The sequence below is a fragment of the Gadus morhua genome, chromosome 7 (assembly GCF_902167405.1).
Source record: "Gadus morhua chromosome 7, gadMor3.0, whole genome shotgun sequence".
NCBI classification, from domain to species: Eukaryota; Metazoa; Chordata; class Actinopteri; order Gadiformes; family Gadidae; genus Gadus; species Gadus morhua.
Window position 1 is genome coordinate 2970998 of NC_044054.1, and position 13097 is coordinate 2984094.

At 43.0% G+C, this 13097-nt stretch overlaps 1 protein-coding gene and 1 long non-coding RNA gene across 2 annotated transcripts; both read left to right on the forward strand.

The window, feature by feature from the left end:
- Window positions 1-7640: 7640 nt before the first annotated feature.
- LOC115547764 (uncharacterized) lies at window positions 7641-8377 on the forward strand. The gene is made up of 3 exons (XR_003977416.1): window positions 7641-7852; window positions 7933-8044; window positions 8157-8377. It is a non-coding gene; the product is annotated as an uncharacterized LOC115547764 (long non-coding RNA).
- A 909-nt stretch (window positions 8378-9286) lies between these two features.
- Window positions 9287-11309, forward strand: LOC115547333 (piggyBac transposable element-derived protein 4). The gene is made up of 2 exons (XM_030361494.1): window positions 9287-9801; window positions 10103-11309. Exon 2 carries the CDS (start codon window positions 10225-10227, stop codon window positions 10930-10932), a length of 708 nt encoding a protein of 235 aa, XP_030217354.1. The 5' UTR covers window positions 9287-9801; window positions 10103-10224; the 3' UTR covers window positions 10933-11309.
- The last annotated feature ends 1788 nt before the right edge of the window (window positions 11310-13097 follow it).

Genomic DNA, 13097 nt, shown 5'->3' on the forward strand with positions numbered 1-13097 from the left:
TGGGAGCTTCGGTGTGGGAGTTACAGCCTAAAACGCGTTTTCAGAACATTCCATTGGCCAAATAGGAGATAGACAATGTTGTCGTTTTTTGGCGCCGCCTTGTGGCGAAATTTTCCAAAGACAATTTTCCTTTGCCAAATAACTCCCGCCAACATTAATAATTCTTGGCCATATTTTCTATATAGACTCGGGTTTGCCCCTTGATGTTTTCCCTTGAGTTTGAAGAACATTCCTTTGGCCAATTAGAAGATATACAATTTCCTCGTTTATAGCGCCCCCTTAGGGCGTAATTTTCCGAATTTTTATTCGAACGTCGTTAAGGGTGGCGCTAACATGTGTGTTAAATTTGGACTCGATCCGATGTGTAATTTTTGATTTTTTTGGATTTTTGATTTTCCACGTCTAATTTAGCTCATAAACCAATATTCAAAACGCTACCGTTTCGTCGTCGAAGGTCGGATCAAAAAAGTGTTCGAGCATTCTTTGCGTGTGCGTCTGAAGATGCCGTTTGCAAAGTTTGGTGTTGATTGGTCAAGAAATGTGGGAGGAGTAGGGAAAAAACAGTTTTGCGGTTTTCGCGATTTTGCGAAAAAAAATTCTAGACGCAAATGGGCGTGGCCTATGCCAAAAGATGCAGCAGACTCCAGTGAATATGTGCGTACAAGTTTTTGACTGTGGGAGGTTCAGTGTGGGAGTTATAGCCCCAAACGCGTATTCCTTGGTATAGCGCCACCTAGTGGCCGGCATGTCTGGATTTTGTCGTCTGCGTAGTCCCCACGGATCTGGATCTAGTCATGCAATTGGCGTGTCGGCACCATTTACGGTTTGGGCTGTGGGCACACTTTTAGGGAGGTAAGTATAATAATAATAAACACTACAAAAACAATAGGGATCCAACCTGTTGGCTTGGACCCCTAATAATAATCCTTACAAAAACAATAGGGATCCAACCTGTTGGCTTGGACCCCTAATAATAAAAAAAATCCTTACAAAAACAATAGGGATCCAACCTGTTGGCTTGGACCCCTAATAAGAAAAATCCTTACAAAAACAATAGGGATCCAATCCTGTTGGCTTGGACCCCTAAAAATCCTTACAAAAACAATAGGGATCCAATCCTGTTGGCTTGGACCCCTAATAACAAGAAGTGTGCATTTTGCCGGCACAATGCGACAAGAAATGTCCATTTCGCCGGCACAACGCGAAGCAAGTATTCAAAACGTTACCGTGAACAACATGTGGATATAAAGGTTTTGACTGTGGGAGCTTCGGTGTGGGAGTTATAGCCTAAAACGCGTTTTCAGAACATTGGCCAAATAGGAGATAGACAATGTCGTGGTTTTTTGGCGCCGCCCCGGCGGCGGCGAAATTTTCCAAAGACAATTTTCCTTTGCCAAATAACTCCCGCCCACATTAATAATTCTTGGCCATATTTTCTATATAGACTCGGGTTTGCCCCTTGATGGTTTCCCTTGAGTTTGAAGAACATTCCTTCTGCCAATTAGAAGATATACAATTTCCTCGTTTATTGCGCCCCCTAATGGCAAATTTTTCCGAATTTTTTATCGGACGACATTAAGGTTAGTACCAACATGTGTGTAAAATTTGGACTCGATCCGACGTCTCATTTTGGATTTCTTTGGATTTTTGCTATTCCACGTCTAATTTAGCTAATAAACCAATATTCAAAACGCTACCGTTTCGTCGTCGAAGGTCGGATCAAAAAAGTGTTTGCATGCATTCTTTGCGTGTGTGTCTGAAGATGTCGTGTGCAAAGTTTGGTGTCGATTGGTCAAGAAATGTGGGAGGAGTAGCGAAAAAACAGTTTTGGGGTTTTCGCGATTTAGCAAAAAATATTCCTAGACGCAAATGGGCGTGGCCTAGGCCAAAAGATGCAGCAGACTCCAGTGCATCTGTGTGTACAAGTTTTTGGACTCTGGGAGGTTCGGTGTGGGAGTTATAGCCGCAAACGCGTATTCCTTGGTATAGCGCCACCTAGTGGCCGGCGTGTCTGGATTTTGTCGTCTGAATAGTCTTCACGGACCTGGATCTAGTCATGCAATTGGCATGTCGGCACCATTTACGGTCTGGGCTGTGGTACCACTTTCTTGGTAGGAAGTATAAGAATAACAAGAAGTGTGCATTTTGCCGGCACAATGCGACAAGAAATGTCCATTTCGCCGGCACAACGCGAAGCAAGTATTCAAAACGTTACCGTGAACAACATGTGGATATAAAGGTTTTGACTGTGGGAGCTTCGGTGTGGGAGTTATAGCCTAAAACGCGTTTTCAGAACATTCCATTGGCCAAATAGGAGATAGACAATGTCGTCGTTTTTTGGCGCCGCCCTGTTGGCGAAATTTTCCCAAGACAATTTTCCTTTGCCAAAAACTCCCGTCCACATTAATAATTCTTGGCCATATTTTCTATATAGACTCGGGTTTGCCCCTTGATGGTTTCCCTTGAGTTTGAAGAACATTCCTTTGGCCAATTAGAAGATATACAATTTCCTCGTTTATTGCGCCCCCTAATGGTGAAACTTTCCGAAATCTTTTTCGAACGTCACTAAGGGTAACACCGACATGTGTGTAAAATTTGGACTTGATCCGATGTCTAATTTTGGTATTTTTCTGGATTTTTGATTTTCAACGTAAAACGTAGCTAATAAACAAATATTCAAAATGCTACCGTTTCGTAATCGAGTCTGTTTTGCGGTTTTCGCGATTTTGCGAAAAAAAATTATAGACGCAAATGGGCGTGGCCTATGCCAAAAGATGCAGCAGACTCCAGTGAATATGTGCGTACAAGTTTTTGACTGTGGGAGGTTCGGTGTGGGAGTTATAGCCCCAAACGCGTATTCCTTGGTATAGCGCCACCTAGGGGCCGGCGTGTCTGGATTTTGTCGTCTGCGTAGTCCTCACGGACCTGGATCTAGTCATGCAATTGGCGTGTGTGCAACATTTACGGTTTGGGCTGTATTCCCACTTTTACGGGGGAATAATAATAGGAAAAATCCTTACAAAAACAATAGGGATCCAACCTGTTGGCTTGGACCCCTAATAATAATCCTTACAAAAACAATAGGGATCCAACCTGTTGGCTTGGACCCCTAACAAGCTTCATAAAAATTCATTTCTAAGCAGTAGGCCTGGCTACTACATATTTCTCAACGTAAACATCATGACCATAAGCTATGGCAAAGTTTTCCCACACCTTTCACACAGTAGGGCAGCATTAGTCATACATAATTAACAAAATATCAAAGAAACTTTATTGAGGGATAACAGTGAAAAAAACATCTGAGTCTTGGTTAGAGCTGGGCTATGCTTAATGTGAGGAGCAGGGCCCGATTGGAAGGAAGCCCATCCAGGATGAAGTTGACCCGGAGAAGGCAGCTTCCAGGCAGATGAAGATGGGGGTCGCTACTTCTTATTACCACAACAGGAACAGAACGCAGCCAAGCCTAAATATTATCCATTTAGCCCTTCCGTCCACACTAAAACTGAGAATTCCGACACTGAAAACGATGCTTTTCAAAAACGATCACTGAGGTGGATGAATCTGAAAACGCTGGGTTCGCGTTGTAGTGTCTGAATTCTTGTTTGTTCGTTCCCTATATTGTGCACTATATCATAAACACTATATAGAGAATAGTGAGTGAGTGAATAGGGAACGATTTCGAACACAGCTAATGTGTACCGCAGCTAAAATAAAATAGAAAGGGCTAAAATGGGGACGTGTAAATAGCACACACCCTAACCCTAACCTAATCCAACCTATCTTAACCTAAACCTACTCTAACCCAAACTAGTTTAACCCATCCCAACTTAACTTAAACCTACCCTATCCCAAACTAATTTAACCCATCCTAACTTAACCTAAACCTACCTGACCCAAACTAATTTGACACAGCCTAACTTAACCTAAACCTACCCTAAACCAAACTAATTTAACCCATCCTAACTTAACCTAAACCTACCCTAACCCAACCTAAACCTACCCTAACCCAAACTAATTTAACACAGCCTAACTTAACCTAAACCTACCCTAAACCAAACTAATTTAACCCATTCTAACTTAACCTAAACCTACCCTAACCCAAACTTATTTAACCCATCCCAACTTAACCTAAACCTACCCTAACCCAAACTAATTTAAACCATCCTAACTTAACCTAGCCCAAACTAATTTAAACCAACCTAACTTAACCTAAACCTATCCTGACCCAAACTAATTTAACCCATCCCAATTTAACTTAAACCTACCCTATCCCAAACTACTTTAACCCATCCTAACTTAACCTAAACCTACCCTAACCCAAACTAATTTTAAAAAACCTAACTTAACCTAAACCTACCCTAACTTAACCTAAACCTACCCTAACCCAAACTAATTTAAACCATCCTAACTTAACCTAAACCTGACCCAAACTAATTTAAACCAACCAAACTTAACCTAAACCTACCCTGACCCAAACTAATTTAACACAACCTACCTTAACCTACCCTAACCCAACCCAACTTAAACCTACCCTAACCCAACCCTCAACTAACCTACACATTAATTAGACGGTACACACACATTCATGAAAGAGACAGTGTTACGACCCCCTTTATATTGTTTAGGTTGTTTATGCACTCTAGCACCCCCTGCTGGTGCTATTATGTTCTGTGGCTTCTTTTCTAGCTTTCACCTGCTTCCAGCTGCCAATTGGCAATCATTGCTTACACCTGGTGGTGTAGGCTACTTAAGAAGACCAGACCCTGGAAGCAGTCTCTCTCTCAACACCAAGATTTGCGGTTGGGCTTAAGCCTGGCCGCCTCTTCCTTTTTCTGTCTCCTGCGTGAGACCATTATTGTTCGGCATTGGGCCGTTTAAGTCACTTATGACTTCACGCGGAACCCTGATCAAGCCCATTTTTCAGTTATTCTCGTGTCTATCTATTCATGCCTGCGCCCAGACAATAGGCCGTAACAGACGGTACAAACATACATTAAAGAGACGGTACACACACATTCATTAAAGAGACGGTACACACACATTTATTAAAGAGACGATACACACACATTCATTAAAGAGACGGTACACACACATTCATTAGACGGTACACACACATTCATTAAAGTATGGAGTCAGAACAGTCTCATTATTAATGAATGCACAGAGAAGGATTCACAATTGTATTTTGTGATTTATACATAAATTACTCTCTTCTCACAAATACATTTCAATGCACACACAAATGGATATCGGCATGTATAAATGTAAAATAAATCCATAAACAAAAATAAGTTTCACAAACATATTTCTGATCCACACACAAATATGTCTTGTTTTAAATAAAGGTAATATAAATCCATAAATATATTAATTTAAAACAGATTTGCAATTTTCATCAAAAATGTATTTGGATGTTGTTACATTTATGTACAAACTGTTAAACTTGAATTTACAAGACGCTTTTCATTTGTGAGCTTGTTTGCATTTGTGTGTGAAACTGTCTGCATTTATGTGTGGATTTTTGAGACTCTCCTGACGTCGCTAGATTCACAAATGCATTTTTTTCAACAAGGAACTCTCTGTAGCCAATCAGATGCCTCCCTCGTTTTCAGCCAATCACATGGCTGCAGTTCCGACCTCTGAGTCCAGCCTCCGAGCCTCCTGGTTCTCTGTCAAATGTCTACTCTATCGGAAAGAAAATGGTTTTTTGAATGATCGTACATAACAATCTCTAGGTGGTGAAGAAGTGAATGCTGCGTCACGACACTTTTTCCATCTAATTTCGACTGGGTTTTGGGATTATCGGTGCCGTTAAAGTAGTAAACGGCACCGACGTAAAAACCCAGTCACAGCAGTCATGTAGTTGACTGAAAACGAGGGAGGCATCTGATTGGCTACAGAGACTTCCTTGTTAAAAAAAATGCATTTGTGAATCTAGCGACGTCAGGAGAGTCTCAAAAATCCACACATAAATACAGACCAGTTCCCACACAAATACAAGCAAGTTCACAAATGAAAAACGTCTTGTAAATACAAGTTTAACAGTTTGTATATAAATGTTACAACATCCAAATACATTGTGATGAAAATTGCAAATATTTTTTTAATTAATTTATTTATGGATTTATATTACATTTATTTAAAACAAGGTACATTTGTGTGTGGATTAGAAATGTGTTTGTGAAACTTATTTTTGTTTATGGATTTATTTTACATTTATACATACCGATATCCATTTATGTGTGCATTGAAATGTATTTGTGGGAAGAGAGTAATTTATATATAAATCACAAAATACATTTGTGAATCCTTCTCTGTGCATTCATTATTAATGAGACTGTTCTGACCCCATATTAAAGAGACGGTACACACACATTCATTAAAGAGACGGTACACACACATTCATTAATGAGACAGTACACACATTCATTAAAGAGACGGTACACACACATTCATTAAAGAGACGGTACAAACATTCATTAAAGAGACGGTACACACACATTCATTAAAGAGACGGTACACACATTCATTAGACGGTACACACATTCATTAACCCATTGGCGCCGGATGCTGCGTCGCGCAACATGGCCCCTCCTGCCGGGAGCTGCGTAGCGCAACATTAGGTCTTCTTCCAGCTGCTGCGTGGCGCAGCATTTTGTACACGTGATTGTTTTCATGATGAATGCAGCAAATAACTCACTTTGGTTGGTTAAAATAAACATGAGGTGGGTCTTAAGGCTTCGGTCAAGATCTGGTGACCACCAAAATGCACTTTGGTTGGCTGAAAATCACGTCAATCAATCAGATATACACGTGATTTTCTATCTTTGTTTTTAGCGATACGGCTAGCTGGCGACCGAGAAGTAGCAATGAACATGGAGGATTTTGATAGCGATGGCAGTGATATTGACATAGAATTCAAGGGATTTGACTCTGAGAGAGAGGACGAGAATGATTTTGTGCCGGTTGATCCACTGGATCGGGCACAGGAGTGGGAATTTTTGGACACCGAAGGAGAGGAGGAGGATGACTTTCGGGGATTCCAGGGGCCCGTTTCAGAAAGCAGGTTTAGTGAAAACTCTGAGTTAGTTAACCCTGAGATGAGGGAAACTCTGGTTTTTCAGTTTCACAAAGCCAGTTCAGCTTGACTCTGAGTCAGTTACCCTGGCAACATACTCCGTGAACCTAACCTGCTCGCTGGCAGGTTTTCTTCAACTAACCCCGAGTTTCTCTTGCTCTTAAGTTGAAGCCTGCAGACTGAAGGCAGTGGCAGACATGGCGTGTCCTTTTATTGAAGAGCCAGTTGATGTCGAGGCGCAGATACTTGGATGTTTTATCATTCCCTGATGAGTAGCTACCTGTTTGAGCGTTTCCATTTCTCTGCATCATCAATAAATTATATAAACAATATTCTCAGCCCTCACATCGCTCACATGACACATCGTGGACACGCTCTCAGTTCCGAGCAAATTCTTTGTATTGCACTTCGTTTTTCTGCCAACGGCAGTTTTTTGTATAACGTCGGTGATGCCTGTGATGTCTGTCGGGCTGTCCGAAATGTGACACTTGCACTGAAACGGCTACTATGCACGTTTGTAGTGTTCCCAAGTCACAGACCCGCACCAGACTTCTCAAAGAAGAGTTCCACAGAATTGCAGGTATCAGTCTAAGGAGTAATTAATTTATGTCATAAAGCTTTGAGACTTGAAGCACTAATCAGTCAATTTGATATATTTTAGGGTTTCCAGGTGTGATTGGCTGCATAGATGGCACTCAGATTCGTATCATAGCTCCTTCAATAAATGAAGGAGATTATGTGAATAGGAAATCTGTCCACAGCATTAATGTACAGGTAGGCCTAAATAATAGCCTTTAACATTCCAAATGAAATATGCTTCACTATACAGCTAATTACTGTTCTCCACTGTGAAGATCATATGTGACGCAGCCCACATGATAAATAATGTGGAAGCGAAGTGGCCTGGGTCTGTGTATGACTCGTGAATGTTTCGTGAGTCTACACTGAGTGCCAGATTTGCCCGTGGTGAGTTTATATATATAGTTTATGTATCCAGTATATAGTTATATCCTATGATCAATATTTTGTTTCTTCCTATTACAACTGAAACAATAAAGTGTATCTTGTATTATCATAGGAGAGTTTGATGGTTATCTACTCGGAGACAGAGGGTACCCCTGCCAGCGCTATCTGCTGACCCCTTACCCTGACCCTGACCCTTGCCCACAGCAACACTACAACTTGGCTCACTGCAGGACACGAGCCAGAGCGGAGATGACCATCAGCATACTCAAGGCCCGGTTCCAGTGCCTTCGTAGGCTCAGGGTCACCCCGGAAAGGGCTTGTGACATTATAGTGGCATGTTTGGTTCTCCACAACATTGCCACTATTAGAGGAGAACAATGTCCTACTCTTTCCCCGAATGATCCAGATAATAATCCTGACCCCCCTGCTGATGCACGAGATGGAAGAGCTGTTAGAGACATGATATGCTTCAATCATTTCTAACTGACTGCCTTTTTTCTGTTGGCTATAATGGAGGTCAAATTTTAAGATAACCAGAAAACACAAATTTGGACTTGTATGTATAAAAGGCATTTAGGTGTTGCTTTCATATAGACAATATTAAATACTGGCAGTGTTGGGATTTTTCTTTGTTAAGCAGATTTCCCTAATTACTTAAATATATCCATCACATGTTGAATGCAGCCACTAAATGATGACTATATGACTACATGCTCTGTAAGGTGACCTTGGGTGTCTTGAAAGGCGCCTCTAAATTAAATGTATTATTATTATTATTATTAAATGCTGTTTAATGAGGGCAGGCTAAACAACATCACAATTGCTTGTACTTAAATTATACCTTATCTGTTTGAACTACATTTTTATATTTCATTTTTAGTTGCAGCCAAGTCCGTTTGGGGCCTGTTGGGTTGCACCTGTGCGCACAAACACACATATGGAATATAATTGTTGAATAAGTGGAACATTCAAGAGAAAACATTTTCTTTTTCTCAAATACTCTGACTCGGTCAGCTATATTTTTCCACGCGAGCTCCCGCTTTTTGGCTGCTGCCATAGTATTGCTTTTTAGTAAAAAGATATGCTCGCTTTCTGCATATGCAGTCATTAAGATTTGCAACTCCGCTGGGGAGAAGTAGGAGGATCGAGGCTTGTTAGTACTTGTTGCCATGGTGAATCATGTTATCTGTGTTCCATTGATGAGGGCTTTTTATATCCTCATGCACGAGCTTCACTCAGAGTTACCTTGACTCAGAGTTGATTGAACTAAGCGTTATCACCTGCTCTGAAACCGAAAATTCAGAGTTTTACAGCTCAGAGTTGGTCAACCTAGAGTTAAGGATTTAACTTAGAGTTTGTTGAACCTGCTTTCTGAAACGGGCCCCAGGTGGACTGGAGAACCGGTAATTACCAGCCTCGGAATACAAAGACATTCTCTCGCACACCGGGGGTGAAACATCCGATCCCCTTGGATGCTAGCCCACTCGATGTGTTTTCCAGGATCTTCATCGATCAGCTGTGGGACACGTTATTGACCGAAACGAATCGGTACGCGGAACAGGTACGAGCCAGACCCCCACGACCTCAAAGTGGACCCCGGTCTCGAAAACAGAAATGAAAACATTCCTCGGGCTGTGTCTTTGCTTTGGAATTTTAAAGCTACCAGCACGCCGCGATTACTGGAGGCAGACTAAGTGGCTCTACCAAACAAACGTCCCCAGGGCAATATCAAGGGACCGTTTCGACGTGATCTGGAGGTAATTATTCATGTTTTGTTTTCTTGTGCTCTCTTCCGAGTTCCATTCTCTTCTCTTAGAAAACGGAATGGCCAGTAATGATAGTGGTGCTATAGCAATTACTAATGGTGATGATGGTTGATAATGAATAAATACAATAATGTTGGTTATAAATACAATAATGGAATAATGAATAAATAGCGTAATAAATAGTAATACAATTATGAATAAATATAAATACTATAAATAACATAATACAAATAAACACAATGATGGAAATAAATGTCAGGCTCAAATTCTTTGTCATATTATGCATTTTCAGATAGCTCCATCTAGAAGATAACTTGGACCCTGCCTTGGATAAATCCGATAAGCTTGGACCTCCTCTTGCAACAGTTCCAGGCCCTCTATGAGGTCAATGGGTTTGTGAGCGTGGATGAGTGCATGGTGAAATACAAGGGACTCCTTGCCTTCCGGCAGTACCTCCCCATGAAGCCGGTGAAGTGGGGGATAAAGGTGTGGGTCATGGCAGAGAGCAATACAGGCTACGTAAACAATTTTCAAGTTTACACAGGGGCCTTTGCAGGCAAGACCGAGACAGGCCTGGCTTACCGGATTGTGTCAGACCTGGCTAAACCGTATTTTGGGTCAAACGTGTGTGTTTATATGGACAACTTTTACACCAGCGTGAAGTTGTTGCTGGATCCGCAGGTCAGGGATGACCTCACTTTCTTCGTCTGGCAGGACACCAAAACGGTCATGGTCCTGTCCAACATCCATGACTCGACAGCTAATGGGTCAGTGAAGAGGAGAACCGGTGGGCAACGCCAGATTGATGTTCGGGTGCCAGCATGTCTTGCTGATTATCAGCAACACATGAAGGGGGTCGATTTACTGGACCAGATGGTGGCCTACTACCAGATACGCCACCGGTCTACGAAGTGGTGGAGGAGGCTGTTCTTTTACCTCTTTAGTGTTGCGGGCTACAATGCCTTTGTTGCTGCCAGGTCTGTGGGAGGACCTGGGTGGAAATACAGGAGGACTGGCTACAAGGACTGGCTGGAGGATCTGTCCCAGGAGCTGATCGTCCCTGTCACAGCAAGGAAGTGCTCCCTGTGTGCTCCCCACCGCCCCAACAGGAGCTTCTGCTGACCATGATCTGGCTCAGATCAATACCAAGAGGAAGACCTGCAGGGAGTGCTCTCTGAAGCACAGCGGCACCGACATGCGTCCAGGGTCTATTGATGGGGTGCAAGCAGTGCAATGTCCCTCTGCACCGTGAGTGCTTCATGTACCACGTTGGTCGCAAGACCAGTTCCACCTCAGGACTTTCCCATGGGTTGGAACTGTAGTTCTGACCTTTACAATGCTTTGGTAAAAATGTTATTTGTTGTATTTTATATCATTGATTTATACGATAAGAGCGGCAGTTTTTTCTTCGTAATCTTGTTTTGAGTGCTTTTAAAATGTTGCTGTTATGGTTGTGCTCAGGAAGCATGTTTTAATAAAACCTTTAGTTCTTACCTTTACAATGCTTTTTATTTCATGTTTCTAGGTGCTCCAGAGGCTTAGATATTAAGGTTTTACCCTCAGGAAATGAGGTTATTTTTCCTAGAATAGCATAGGATTTTAGCAGGCGTTTTCAGCAGGCGTTTTAGGAGTAAATGGGTTAAAGAGAGAGTACACAGTCATTAAAGAGACAAATCAAATCAAATAATCACGCACGTATCGTTAATTTTTCTTAACATTTTATTCAAAAAGGGCAAAAGAACCGGCGTCATTTCAAACCATCTGCATCAACCCTCTGCTGAGGGGAGGACCAGAGAAAGACCATGCCTCCCAGCCCGGTCGAACACGGGCCGACCTACTACTTTAAAGGGGGGGGGGGACACATCGATCAAAACCGCCTGAAACACATCAATAACTCAATTTGAAATGGACGAAATCTCTCAATTAAATTTTAAATTTAGCTTTCACTGAACGATGGACGACTGGCCATCAGGGAGGGACCAAAATCAAAAATCCCCCCCCTGACTTCAATTTGCCCGCCCCCTAGTCTAGTTAGGGGTCGTTGGGGGTCTACCGGTTGAACCTCCACACTACATCATGCTGGGCTGGTCTCAGGTCTGCTGCTGGGGCTCTTTGGGGGGCTCTTTGGGGGGCTCTTAACTTCTGAACCTCCGCTGGGCTGGGGTAGGACGGGGTAGGACGGGGCAGCTGGGGTAGGACGGGGCAGCTGGGGTAGGACAGGTAAGGAAGGGGGCGGCGTGGGAGATGGGTCGTACCTAAACACTAACAGGCACTTCAGAAAATCAAACCCAAGAACAATACCACGTTTCAATCAAAGATAACCAAAACCAAACTAAAGCCTGGTTGGATCGACGTCTGGCGGTTTGACCCCTTTATACCTTTTCCCCAGCTATTTAAAAAGGGGGTTCCAGTCAAAGAGGCCCAAGTAGGAACTAGGGGGTAAGGGAGTAGGGAGTAGGAGCTAGGGGTTATGAGGCAAAAGAGTAGGGAGTAGGGAACCTGTACTTTGAAAAAGCTGCCCAATCCGGGGTCCCTTCCTCCTGATGCGATTCACCCATGTGATAACAATTATGATTATAATTATAACGATAATCATCCTAATAAAACCTGAGAAAATCTGAATGCAAAGCAAAGTCCCCAAACCTCCACGACGGTTCGGAACGCCATGGAGTTTGGTTCCTCTGTCGTAGAACCCTAAACTGTAAGGGGCCACTCACACTAGGGTCGTTGGCCTGTTCCGTGCTGCAGGAAGATTCAGCACGATTCCCCCCCTCCCCACTCCCCCCGCTGGCCCATGGTCACACTGCTCCCGAAGGCCGTGGCCTGGGCACGATTGCTCCTTCATACATACGTCATCACGTCGTAATACGATAAATACGTCATCACCAAGCGTGGTGTCCAGCTGCGACTGAATGCTGTCGTCGGCCCAAATTTCAAGTAAACACTCGACTTCACTATCGCACCAACGTAAACCCACTCGTGAACCGCTTGGCGCCATTGTTTAAAATGATTGTTGAGGGGAAGAAGGGCATGGACCTATAAAGAAAGAAGGGTCGCGCAAGGACTACATCATCCAGCTCACGTTGCGTATTCGCACGTGTAATCTCATTAGCATCTGTACTTTGGCCACGGCACACCTCTCCCCAGTTTGCCGTGGCCAAAGGGCTGTTCCGTGCTGGAATACGGATGGCGTGGTCACACTAGCCAAACGTTCTAGACTTTAGTATGCAAATGAGCTCGGGCACGGGGCCGTGGCCCTAGTGTGAGTGGCCCCTAAATCATGATTC